Source organism: Stenella coeruleoalba, assembly GCF_951394435.1.
Source record: "Stenella coeruleoalba genome assembly, chromosome: 7".
Classification (NCBI taxonomy): domain Eukaryota; kingdom Metazoa; phylum Chordata; class Mammalia; order Artiodactyla; family Delphinidae; genus Stenella; species Stenella coeruleoalba.
Genome location: NC_137153.1, coordinates 34832652 through 34846060, shown reverse-complemented (window position 1 = coordinate 34846060; position 13409 = coordinate 34832652). Strand labels below are relative to the sequence as shown.

General features: G+C 36.0%; 1 protein-coding gene across 2 annotated transcripts in view; it reads right to left on the bottom strand.

The window, feature by feature from the left end:
- Positions 1-13409, bottom strand: part of PTPDC1 (protein tyrosine phosphatase domain containing 1) — a 90257-nt gene that overhangs the window by 43433 nt on the left and 33415 nt on the right. For both annotated transcript variants that reach the window (XM_079925505.1, XM_079925506.1), the window contains exon 2: positions 6658-6745. In XM_079925505.1, coding sequence (XP_079781631.1) covers positions 6658-6739 — 82 coding nt within the window. In that variant the 5' untranslated portion in view covers positions 6740-6745. The remainder of the gene's footprint in view (positions 1-6657; positions 6746-13409) is intronic.

Genomic DNA, 13409 nt, shown 5'->3' with positions numbered 1-13409 from the left:
ACAGCAAAGGAAACCATAAACAAAACAAAAAGACAACCCACAGAATGGCAGAAAATATTTGCAAATTATGTGACTGATGAGGGATTAGTCTCCAAAATTTACAAACAGCTCCTGTGGCTTAATATCATCAAAATGAACAACCCAGAAGACCTAAATACACATTTTTCCAAAGAAGACATACAGATGGCCAAGAGGCACATGAAAAGATGTTCAACATTGCTAATTATTAGAGAAATGCAAATCAAAACTACACTGAGATATCACCTCACACAAGTCAGAATGGCTATTATCAAAAATTCCACAAACAATAAATGCTGGAGAGGGTGTGGAGAGAAGGGAACCCTCCTACACTGTTGGTGGGAATGTAAATTGGTACAGTCACTATGGATAACAGTATGAAAGTTCCATTAAAAACTAAAAATAGAGCTATCATATGATCCTGCAATCCCATTCCTGGGCATATATCCAGAGAAAAACGTGGTCCAAAAGGATACATGCACCCCAATGTTCATTGCAGCACTGTTTACAATAGCCAAGACATGGCAGCAACCTAAATGTCCATCGACAGAGGAATGGATAAATAAGATGTGGTACATATATACAATGGAATATTACTCAGCCATTAAAAATAATGAAATAATGCCATATGCAGCAATAAGGATGGACCTGGAGATTATCTAGGTCCTAGAGATAATGAGTGAAGTAAACCAGAGAAAGTGAAATATTGTATGATACCACTTATATGCAGAATCTAAAAAAAAATGATACAAATGAACTTATTTTCAAAACAGAAAGAGACTCACAGACCTAAAGAACAAACTTATGGTTACCGGGGGAATGGTGGGGTGAAGAGATAGTTAGGCAGTTTGTGACTGACATGTACACACACTGCTGTATTTAAAATGGATAACCAACAAGGACCTACTGTGTAGCACGGGAATGCTGCTCAATATTCTGTAATAACCTAAGTGGGAAAAGAATTTGAAAAAGAATAGATACATGTATATGTATAAATGAATCACTTTGCTGTACACCTGAAACTAACAGAACATTGTTAAACAACTATACTCCAATATAAATTAAAAAGTTAAAAAAACTAAGACAAAAAACAAAAGGGAGTGGCAAGATATATTTAATGGGATGAAGGGCAATAACCTACAACCAAGAATACTCTACCCAGTAAAGCTCTTGGTTCTGATTTGATGGAGAAATCAAAAGCTTTACAGACAAGCAAAAGCTAAAAGGAGTTCAGCACCACCAAACCAGCTTCACAACAAATGTTAAAGGAACTTCTCCAGGCAAAAAAGAAAAATCCACAACCAGAAACAAGAAAATTACAAAATGAAAAAGCTCATAGGTAAAGGCAACCATACAGTAAAGGTAGGAAATAATCCACACACAAAGCTAGTAGAGGGGTTAAAAGACAAAAGTAGTAAAATCATCTATATCCACAATAAGCAGTTAAATGATACACTAAACGATTAGATGTAAAATATGACCTCAAAAACAGTAATTGTACAATATTGTAAAGCAACCATACTTCAATAAAAAAGGAAAAACCAGTAATCATGAGAAGAGTACAAATGCAGGTTTTTTTAAATGCATTTGAAATTAAGAGATCAAAAACTTAAAACAATCATGTATATATATAGACTGCTACACGAAAACCTCATGGTAACCACAAACCAAAAATCTATAATAAGTATACACTCAAAAGAGAAAAAGGAATACAACATAACACTAAAGACATTCATCAAATCACAAGAGAAGAAAACAAAGGAAGAAAGGGAATAAAAGACCCATAAAAGCAAATCCAAAATAATCAACAAAATGGCAATAAGAACATACACATCGACAATTACCTTAAATGTAAACTGACTAAATGCTCCAACCAAAAGACACAGGGTGGCTGAATGGATACAAAAGCAAGACCTGTGTATACGGTGCCTACAAGAGCCTTGCTTCAGATCTAGAGACACATACAGACTGAAAGTCAGGGGACAGAAAAAGGTATTCCAGAAAAATTGAAATCAAAAGAAAGCCAGAGTAGCAATACTTATATCAGACAAAATAGACTTTATTTATTTTATTTTTAAAAAATTGTTTTATTATTCTTATTTATTGATTGATTTATATTTCTTGGCCAAGCCATGTGGCATGTGGGATCTTAGTTCCCCAACAGGGATCGAACCCACACCCCCTGCACTGGAAGAATGGAGTCTTAACCACTGGACTACCAGGGAAGTCCAGACAAAATAGACTTTAAGATAAAGACTGTTACAACAGACAACGAAGAACACTACACAATGTTCAAGGGATCAATCCAAGAAGAAGATATACAGATTGTAAATATATATGCACCCCATATAGGAGGCACCTAAATACATAAAGCAAATATAAACAGACATAAAGGAAGAAATTTACAGTACCGCAGTAGCAGTATGGGACTTTAAAACCTCACTTGCATCAATGGAGAGATTATGCATACAGAAAATTAATAAGGAAACACTGCCCTTAAATGACACATTAGACCAGATGGATTGTATTGATACATATATATATATATATATATATATATATATATATATATATATATATATATATATATATAAAGCATTCCATCTGAAAGCAGCAGAATACACATTCTTTTTAAGTGCACATGGAATATTTCTCCAGGATAGATCACATGCTAGGCCACAAAACAAGCCTCAGTAAATTTAAGAAAACTGAAATCATATCAAGCATCTTTTTTTAAAAAAAATTATTTATTTATTTATTTATTCATTCATTCATTCCTGGTTGCACTGGGCCCTCATTGCTGCACGTGGGCTCCATCTAGTTGCAGCGAGAGGAGGCCACCCCTAGCTGTGGTGCACGGGCTTCTCACTGTGGTAGCCTCTCCCACCATTGAGCACAGGCTCCAGGCGCGCAGGCCTCAGCAGTTGCAGCACATGGGGTCAGCAGCTGTGGCTCAAGGGCTGCAGAGCACAGGCTTAGCAGCTGTAGCACATGGGCCCAGCCGCTCCATGCCACGTGAGATCCTCCGAGACCAGGGCTCGAACCTGCATCCCGTGCACTGCCAGGCAAACTCCCAACCACTGTACCACCAGGGAAGCCCTCAAGAATCTTTTTTGACCACAATACTATGAGACTCGAAATCAACCAGAAAAAAACTGCAAAAAACACAAACACATGGAGGTTAAACAATATGCTACTAAACAAGTAATGGATCACAGAAGACAAAGAGGAAATTAAAAGAAAACCTAGAGACAAATGAAAACAAAACACGACAATCCAAAACCTATGGGATGCAGCAAAAAGTTCTAAGAGGGAAGTTTACACTAATACAAGCTTATCTCCGGAAACAAGAAAATCTCAAATAAACAACCTAACCTTATACCTCAAAGAACTAGAGAAAGAAGAACAAACAAAACCTGACGTTAGTAGAAGGAAAGAAATCATAAAGATCAGAGCAGAAATAAACAAAATAGGGATGACAAAAACAATAGCAAAGATCAGTGAAACTAAAAGCTGGTTCTTTGAAAAGATAAACAAAATTGATAAACCTTTAGCCAGAATCATCAAGGAAAAGAGGGACAGGACTCAAAACCAATAAAAGTAGAAATGAAAAAGGAGAAGTTATAACTGACACCACAGAAATATAAAGGATCATAAGAGACTACTACAAGCAACTCTATGCCAATAAAATGGACAACCTGGAAGAAATGGACTAATTCTTAGAAAGGTACAAACTCCCAAGTCTGAACCAGGAAGAAATAAAGACTATGAACAGCCCAATTACCAGTAATGAAACTGAATCAGTAATGAAAAAAAAAAACTCCCCAACGAGTAAAAGTCCAGGACCAGATGGCTTCACAGGTGAATTCTATCAAATATTTAGGGAAGAGTTAACACCTATCCTCCTCAAACTATTCCAAAAATTTGCAGAGGAAGGAATACTTCCAACTCATTCTATGAGGCCAGCATCCCCTGATACCAAGATCAAAGAAAATTATAGGCCAATATCACTGATGAACATAGATGCAAAAATCCTCAACAAAATACCAAAATCCAAACCAAATCCAACAATATATTAAAAGGATCATATACCATGATCAAATGGGATTTATTCCAGGAATGCAAGGATTTTGCAGTATCTGCAAATCAATCAATATGATATACCACTTAACAAACTGAAGAATAAAAACCATGTCATCATCTCAATAGATGCAGAAAAAGCTTTTGATAAAATCAAACATCCAGTTATGATAAAAACTCTCCAGAAAGTGGGAGTAGATGTAACATACCTCATCTTAATAAAGGCCATATATGACAAACCCACAGCTAACATCATACTCAATGGTGAAAAGCTGAAAGCATTTCCTCTAAGATTAGGAATAAGACAAGGATATCCACTCTCGCCACTTTAATTCAACATAGTTTTGGAATTCCTAGCCACAGCAATCAGACAAGAAAAAGAAATAAAAAGAATATAAATTAGAAAGGAAGAAGTAAAACTGTTAATGTTTGCAGATGACATGATACTACACATAGAAAATCCTAAGGATGTCACCAGAAAACTACTAGAGCTGATTAATGAATTTGGTAAAGTTGAAGGACACAAACTTGATACACAGAAATCTGTTCATTTCCATACACTAACAATGAACTATCAGAAGGATAAATAAGGAAACAAGCCCATTTACCACTGCATCAAAAAGAATAACATACCTAGGAATAAACCTACCTAAGGAAACAAAAGACCTGTACTTAGAAAACTGTAAGACACTGATGAAAGAAATTGAAGATGACATAAACAGATGGAAAGATATACCATGTTCTTGGACTGGAAGAATCAATATTGTTAAAATGACCACACTGACCAAGGCTATCTACAGATTCAATGGAATCCCTATCAAAATACCTATGCCATTTTTCACAGAACTAGAATAAATAATTTAAAAAATTTGTATGGAAACACAAAAGACCCCAAATAGCCAAAACAATCTTGAGAAAGAAGAACAGAGCTGGAGGTATCATGCTCCCTGACTTCAGACTATACTACAAAGCTACAGTGATCAAAACAGTATGATAGTGGCACAAAAACACACATAGATCAATAGGGATAGAGAGTCTAGTATAAACTCAAGCACTTATGGTCACTTAATCTATGACAAAGGAGGCAAGAATATACAATGGGGAAAAGACAGTCTCTTCAATAAGTGGTGCTGGGAAAACTGGACAGCTACATGTAAAAGAATGAAATTAGAACATTCTGTAACATCATATACAAAAATGAACTCAAAATAAATTAAAGACCTAAATTTAAGACTGGTACTGTACAACTCCTAGAGGAAAACACAGGCAGAACACTCTTTGACATAAATTGTAGCAACAGTTTTTTGCATTTGTCTCCTAAAGCAAAGGAAATAAAAGCAAAAATAAATAAATGAGACCTAATTAAATCTAAAAGCTTTTGCACAGCAAAGGAAACCATCGACAAAATGAAAAGACAACCTACTGAATGGGAGAAGATAGTTGCAAATGATATGACCAATAAGCGATTAATATCCAACATATATTGATATAAACAGGTCATACACCTGATTAAAAAATGGACAGAACTGAACAGACATTTTTCCAAAGAGGAAATACAGATGGCCAACAGGCACATGAAAAGATGCTCAACATAGCTAATCAACAGGGAATTGCAAATTAGAACCACAATGAGATATCACTTCACACCTGTCAGTATGGCTATCATTAAAAAGAACACAAATGACAAATGTTGGCGAGGATGTGGAGAAAAGGGAACCTTTGTACACTGTTCGTGGGAATGTAAATTGGTGTGGCCACTGTGGAAAATAGTATAGAGTTTTCTCAAAAAACTAAAAATAGAACTACCATATAGAACTTCCACTCTTGGGTATATATTCAAAAGAAAGAAAAGCATTAACTCGAAAAGATACATGCACCCCAATGTTCACAGCAGCGTTATTTACAATTGCCAAGATATGGATGCAACCTAAGTGTCCATCAACAAATGAACGTTTAAAGAAGATGTGGCGTATATATACACAATGGAATTTATTCAGCCATAAAAAAGAACAAAATCTTGCCATTTGCAGTAACATGGATGGACTTGGAGGGCACTATGCTAAGTGAATAAGTCAGAGAAAGACAAGTACTGTAAAATATCACTTATATGTGGAATATAAAAAATACAACAAACTAGTGAATATAACATAAAAGACTCACAGATATTGAGAACAAACTAATGGTTACCAGTGGTGGGGGGAGCAATACAGGAGTAGGGGACTGGGAGGTACAAACTACTGGGTGTAAGATAAGCTCAAGGATATATTGTACAACACAGGGAATATAGTCAACATTTTGTAAGAACTGTAAATGCAAAGTAACCTTCAAAAATTGTATAAAAAATTAAGGAATAAAAAAGGCTAAGGTCATTAATCAGGATTTTGAAAAGGAATTTTAACAGGTGAAAATAGTAAGGCAGAAATAAACAAAAGGCTGTAAGTAGTACCTGCAACTTGAGATTCCAATATGAAGAATCAGCCTTTTCTTTCATGTGTATTCATATAACTTTATTAAACTCTAGTTTACACAAAGACAAAAAGCATATTAAAGAACTATTACCTTTCATGTTTGCAGCATACCCACTGTTATTCACCAAAGTAGAATATGGTTGTTCATTTTGAGGCAAGACTCCCGCAGCCATGGTAGTCTGTTGGGGGAGAAAAGATTACTTTTTGAAGGTTTGCCTATAGAATATTCATATGCTAATCACGTATAATGTGCTAGACTTCTACTGTCTAATACAGCAGTCATTAGCTAAGGGGTTATTGAGCACTTGAAATGTGGCTAGTACAGATTTGAGATATGTTGTAGATAAAGAATACAAGATTTTAGAGACTTGTACAAAAAAAGAATGTAAAATATCTAATTTTTTACATTTATTTGGCATTGAAATATTTTTGATATATTGGGTTAAATACATTTTTAAAATTATTTTTCTGATTCTTTTTATTGTTACTGGCGAATCTAAATTTGAATATGTGGCTCACATGATATTCTACTGGACAGTGCTGTGCTAGACAGTAAGGACATTACAGAGAAAAATAAGACATACTCTTCCTATACATTTTTAGTCTGTTGGGAAGATAAGATGTAGACACAAATAATGCTAATATGTGCTAAGTGTCACAAGGCAGTCTTGGACAAGCAAGAGGGCTGTCCAATTTGAGGGTAGGTGCAAGGCTTGAAGAAGGAATTTGTACTTGAACTGGGCTCAAGGAGTAACATTTATTGTGGACATGACAGTACACTAGGCAATTAAACAGAAGCCCTCATTCTTTACTAAAAGTAAGGTAGATAGCTAGTGGGAAGCAGCCGCATAGCACAGGGAGATCAGCTTGGTGTTTTGTGACCACCTGGAGGGGTGGGATAGGGAGGGTGGGAGGGAGATATGGGAACATATGTATATGTATAACTGATTCACTTTGTTATAAAGCAGAAACTAACACATCATTGTAAAGCAATTATACTCCAATAAAGATGTTAAAAAAAAAAAAGAGTTTACTGAGTTTATGACTTTACAGTTAACAGTCTTCATCTAGCTCATGCTAAGCTATATGGCTAAGTGTTCACTGTGTTCCTATGGCTTCTCCACTGAGGAAAGTTAAGTAAATCTTTTTATGTGTCAAAAAGCAAAAACTGCCACCTTTCTGAAGCCCCTATTATGTGTTGGATTGTGAAATAAGGAAAACACATTGATCTTTGTTCCCTGGTTCCTGACACAGAGCAACTAGACCATCGTAAATTCCTAAGTGATAGGAGCCCAAGGAGCCTCTTTTGTTCCAATTCTAATGAGGCAACTTTAACTCTAGGTGGGCTACTGGATGGCTCCTGGATTGCACTGGTCACCAGAAAGACCAACCCATGATTAGAAGCTTGGAATGTTCTAGAAGGGGAGAGTTGACTGTGACACAACAGAAAGTCACACACAATATTAAAGTTTTTTTCTAAATAATGATTTAATATTTTTCTTTGAAAAAGCACGTTTATTGTTTGGGCATCAATGACTGGGGGGGTCAAACTATAATTTTTATATGGTTATGTATTTTTTTTAAATGCTCTAAAAATCTGTTGAAATTTTTTGCACCAATAAATTAACAGTGGCAATTAATACAGCCTTAATATTTTTCCCTAGAGCATTTATTTTTGTGAGAAAAATCACTTCACAAATTTCAGGGGTCCTCCGAGAATTTCAAATTCACTAAAATTTTATTTCTAAAATCAAGTTTTATATGCTCAATAGGTATAAAATTTTTAATCTAAAGTCCTACTCAATGAAACTGTCTCCCTTCAAAAGAAATACAAGAATTAAAATCACAGAGGTGCTCTAACACGAAAGAAAAAAGAAATTCCTGCAATATTTATATACAAATCTGGTATCATACTAATTAATACAAAATTTTATAATGGGCATAACATTTCAAATGAATGTTACATAAAGACAAGAAGTCAATGGACTAATGGAACAAGTTGTTCCAGGAAACTCATTAGCAAAAACTTAATTTGAAAGAATATACATTATGATTAGATTTACAGTAAACATTTTTACCATATTACTTTTCAAAAATTTGGACTTTTAAAACATGTTTTGACCAAAAAACAATTTATCACCATGTTAGAACCATGGAATTTTAGAGCAGTCAGAGTTCTAGCCCAGGTTGTTTTGTAGATGAGGAGTTATAAAGCATGTCCCAGGTGATCCAGCATGTGGTAACAAGGTAGAACCAGTTGTCACTTTTTCTGTGAAGGCTTCCCTGATGCCACCCTAAGCTCTTCAGCTGTAATGTAATGAAATGCGACTACTGGACTGGCTCCCCTGCACACCACGGGGTCTCGAGAGGAGAAGCCATGATTTGCTCATCTCTCTCTCTAAAGAAGGGGAGAGTCTGGTGTAAGGAACACATTCACTGCACATCTGTTGAGCTGAAATGGGCATACTAGACTGAGTTTCATGGATCTATTCATGTCTTATTTATGTCTGTATCCCCAAGACCTAGAGCTCACTGAAAACGTGGCTTTTCATGTTGTGGTTAAGACTCCCCGCTTCCAATGTAGGGGGCGCGGGTTCGATCCCTGGTCGGGGAATTAAGACCCCACATACTGTGCCGTGCGGCCAAAATAACAAACAAAAACAGAAAAACTCCATGGCTTTAAAGAGTGTTGAATTAATTTTACTCTTTTGGGTAGCAAAAAGTACAAATATGATTGTGGACTGTCTTTAAAAACTTTCTTTTTAACTAGCCCCTCAGAAACTCAAAGTTGTAAGTAACCTCAGAAGTCCTCTATTAGAATCCTAACCCACAAGAGCATTCTCTCCACAATGTCTTTGAACAGTAACACTGACGTTATCACACAGCTCTGGTAGTTAGAAAGCTCTTTATAATGTGGCAACTCTGTAATTTCTGCCCATTGGTGAGAAATATTTCTGCCCTTTGAGACTACAGAGAACAATAAATAAACCCTTTCTCCCTCATATCAAAAGCTGGCTGGCGATCATCCCAAATTACATCTTCCCAGACCCAGACTAAGGACCAGCAGTTCCTCCCCTCACCGTTTTTCATATGTAATCGTTCTAGACCTCACAGACCTGGATGCTGTTTTCTATTTACACTCTATAGTTATTCATATCCTAGTACTCAGAGCTGAGATGTATCCCTCAGGTGGGGTGTGATCATCAAAAATTAGAACAAAAACAATCAGCTCCTCTGTCTGCAGTGAATGTGGCTTACCATCATATTTCAGCAGTCTCAAGCAGTTTTCAGCAGTCTCAAGACACATCAGGATACAATGGTTGAAAAAAAAAAGGCTAAAAAATGACCTATAGTACATTTTGAGGTTTAAAAATGGACATTCGGTACAGATAATTAAACATATATAAAAGTTTAAAGTGAAATAAATGGTACAGAAGAAGAAGTAAAGTCTCCATTCCTATCTCCCAGCCCAAGTTTTACTCCCCAGAGGTAAACAATGTAAACATAGGCTTTAGTTCTTCTGGGGGGTAGTGACTATATGTACACCTCTGGTTATTATTTTATCATCTTTAAAATCATTCACCAGACTATTGAATTCCTGGTATAAAAGATGAGGAAATTGGCTCATTTACTCTACCAACCTCCTACCATGCCAAACCTTTCCCCATTTAATACATCATTATATTTTTAATTCTTCTGATTATCTTTGTAATTTTAAATAACATCCTTTAACCATCTTTTCTTCTATCAACTTTAAACAGTATCTTGACTCCTTACCTTGTAAAATAAGAAAAGTAGTTTACCTGTATTATTCCATTTCACCTTTCCCCTCCACTTCCAAGTTCTGCTAACTATATCATTTCTTTTTTTTAAAGCTTTTTAATTTTTAAGCTTTAGCTATATCTGTAATTAAGTTTCCCATGCTTTGTCTATAGGCTCATTCCAATATGTAAGATGAAATACAATATAATTGAGTGTATTAGATATTATATATATATATCTGTATACACATATGTATAATCCATATATATTTACCTTAAAAATATTTTTTACCAAGTCTTACGCTTGGACTCATATAAAAAGAAGTGCAATCGTGTATCACAAAACCTGTGCTGCTCAAAGTAAAACATTCCAAGCATCAGTGTCAAGTGGATTATCTTTTATTTCATTAGCTGCTTAAAACAAGGGCAGATTTTGTTCTGCTGTAAATTTAGACAATGTATTTCTTATACAGACTGCCCCATTTGTTTGTTTGTTTTGCGGTACGCGCGCCTCTCCCGTTGCGAGCACAGGCTCCGGATGAGCAGGCTCAGCGGCCATGGCTCAAGGGCCCAGCTGCTCCGCGGCATGTGGGATCTTCCCGGACCAGGGCACGAACCCGCGTCCCCTGCATCGGCAGGCGGACTCTCAACCACTGCGCCACCAGGGAAGCCCTCAAATTCTTAATCATACTATCTACTTGCTTTTTAAAAATATTTTTTCCAAGCCCTTTGGGTTTCTAATTCTAATGTGGATGAAAAGCTTCCTAGGCCCACTAAACAGTTACCAACCTAGGATTTCTTTTAATTGCACCCCTGAGTTGAGGCCATTGTTCCTCAGATTCTGCTTTGGCTTTGCTCTATCCTCAAGTAATTTTTTCATGAAAGGTGAATGGACGACGAACTTTCTAAGTCCTCTCATTCTGAAAATATTTATTTTATCCTCATACTTAGCTGATAATTTGGCTACTTACAGAATTCTAGGTTGAAAGCCATATTATGTCATGTCTACTGTGTTTTAACAAACAACATTGCTGATGAGAAGTCTGGATGTCAATCAGTGTATTAGAAACAGGCCCTTTTCATTAACCTTGATTATTAGTTCCTTCCAATATGTAGATTGAGTCTCCTTCAGAAGCTAAAATTGTCTGTGTACCAAGTACCATGATCTATATTTTAAGTGCTTTACTTTACAAAATCCACATCATTCTTACAGAATCACTCTATGCAGTATATACTATTATTAGCTCCATTTTCTCAGGTGGGAAACCTTGCTTGAGATTACACATTTTCACTGGTAGAGCTGGGACATGAATACAGCCTGCACGCTTCTAATACCAATCCACTGTGCCCTACAGAAAGATCTGAACAATTTACACAATTTATTAAAAGACAAGTCTTTTCTCTCGTCCTCATCAATGCCAGCCATTTTAAACCTTTTTAACAGAATCATCTCATTATTGTTTTACTTTGCATTTCTTAAGTGAGGCAAAATAGTTTTTCAGAAGCTTTTTTAAAAACGTGAATTTCTTGTAAATAAACTGCCTGCTTCAGAATTTAGCCCTTTTCCTACTGGGACATTTGCCCCTTTCTTACAGACTTGCAAGATGTCTTTCTATATTAATATCAACTCTTCATCATATATGCTGCACATCTTTTTATTTATTTATGTTTGATGTGGACCATTTTTAAAGTCTTTATTGAATTTGTTACAATATAGCTTCTGCTTTATGTTTTGGTTTTTTGGCCTCAAGGCATATGGTATCTTAGCTCCCTGACCAGGGAACGAACCTGCACCCCTGCATTGGAAGGTCAAGTCTTAACCACTGGACCACCAGGGAAGTCCCTGTACATCTTTTTAAAAATAGCTTACCATGTCTTAAATATGTTGTGTGTTTTGCCTAGCAGTCTTACTCTGTCCTGTAGTCCAGACTGTAAGATTTTTCTATTGACTTTTCTGGCTGCAGTGACACAATACAAAAAGCTTTCTCCAATATAAGCTGTAAATCCCAATTTAATGTCTCCCATTTGGGGGTGATAAATGCTGTCCCTTTTTTGCAGGTTAACAGTACTACTGCTAAAACATAAGTTAATCTACAAAATTAAAGATAGTCCATCTTTAAAGAATATCATATGTATCCTAATATGACTTTATAAAAGCCATCTTTAAAAGTAGTAAAATAAAATATTCTTATTTGTAAATTATCTACAATTGTAAAGCTTAAATACTACATTTTACCAAACAACACGACATGCTTTATATGAAAAAGTAATTCTTCTAACCTAGGAAAAACAGTGGAAGAATGGAAAATTTTCTTTAAAGGTGTTAGTAACCCAAGAGTTACTATACATGCGTACAGTTAAATTACCAATTTTCAAAGATCTGAAATATATAATAAACATTAGTTTGAGAAACAGAATATTTCAAGACCATTCAAAATCTAAGAGTTAAAACAGAAAATCAGCTCTATTTGTATCTGTAAGGCCATCAAAAGCATCCAGCGCAGATTCCTTTTCATTCTTCTCGCAGCTGCTGATCACTTGCCTTCATCTAAACTCTAGTAGCCTCAGTTCCACTGCTTTATAAATTAAACAGCTTTCCTGTTTTCCTGAACATCCAGTCAAACTTTCATCCTGTTTTACTTAATCCTTCTTTCTCCTCAAGGAAATCCTCATTACTTATTCAATAGGTCTCAACTGCTGACTTTTTTTCCCTTTCTCATTAGACTAGTTATTTGAAATCAGTATGGCAGCTCCAGAGCTGCCTTTATTTTAGGCTAATTTAGCCCATTGCTTAAGGCCATATCTTTCTAAGGCTTCCACCTGCTTCTCTGGGTATTATGAGGCCTTTCTTCTCTGGCTGGTGGGAACACGAACTATTTCCAGCCCCCTGAGTGCCCTGAAAACTGTTCTGTCTACTCCCTCCTGTATCTTTCCCTAGTCTTGAGTAATTTGCACAGGTCAGTACTCAGCCAAATACTTTAGGCCAGCGAAGACTTAAGGGCCCTCTGCACGTTTCTGAAGGCTCTCTTCACACTGCTCCCTTCTCTCCAGTACGCTACGCTGCAAATTCTAGCCACCCTGG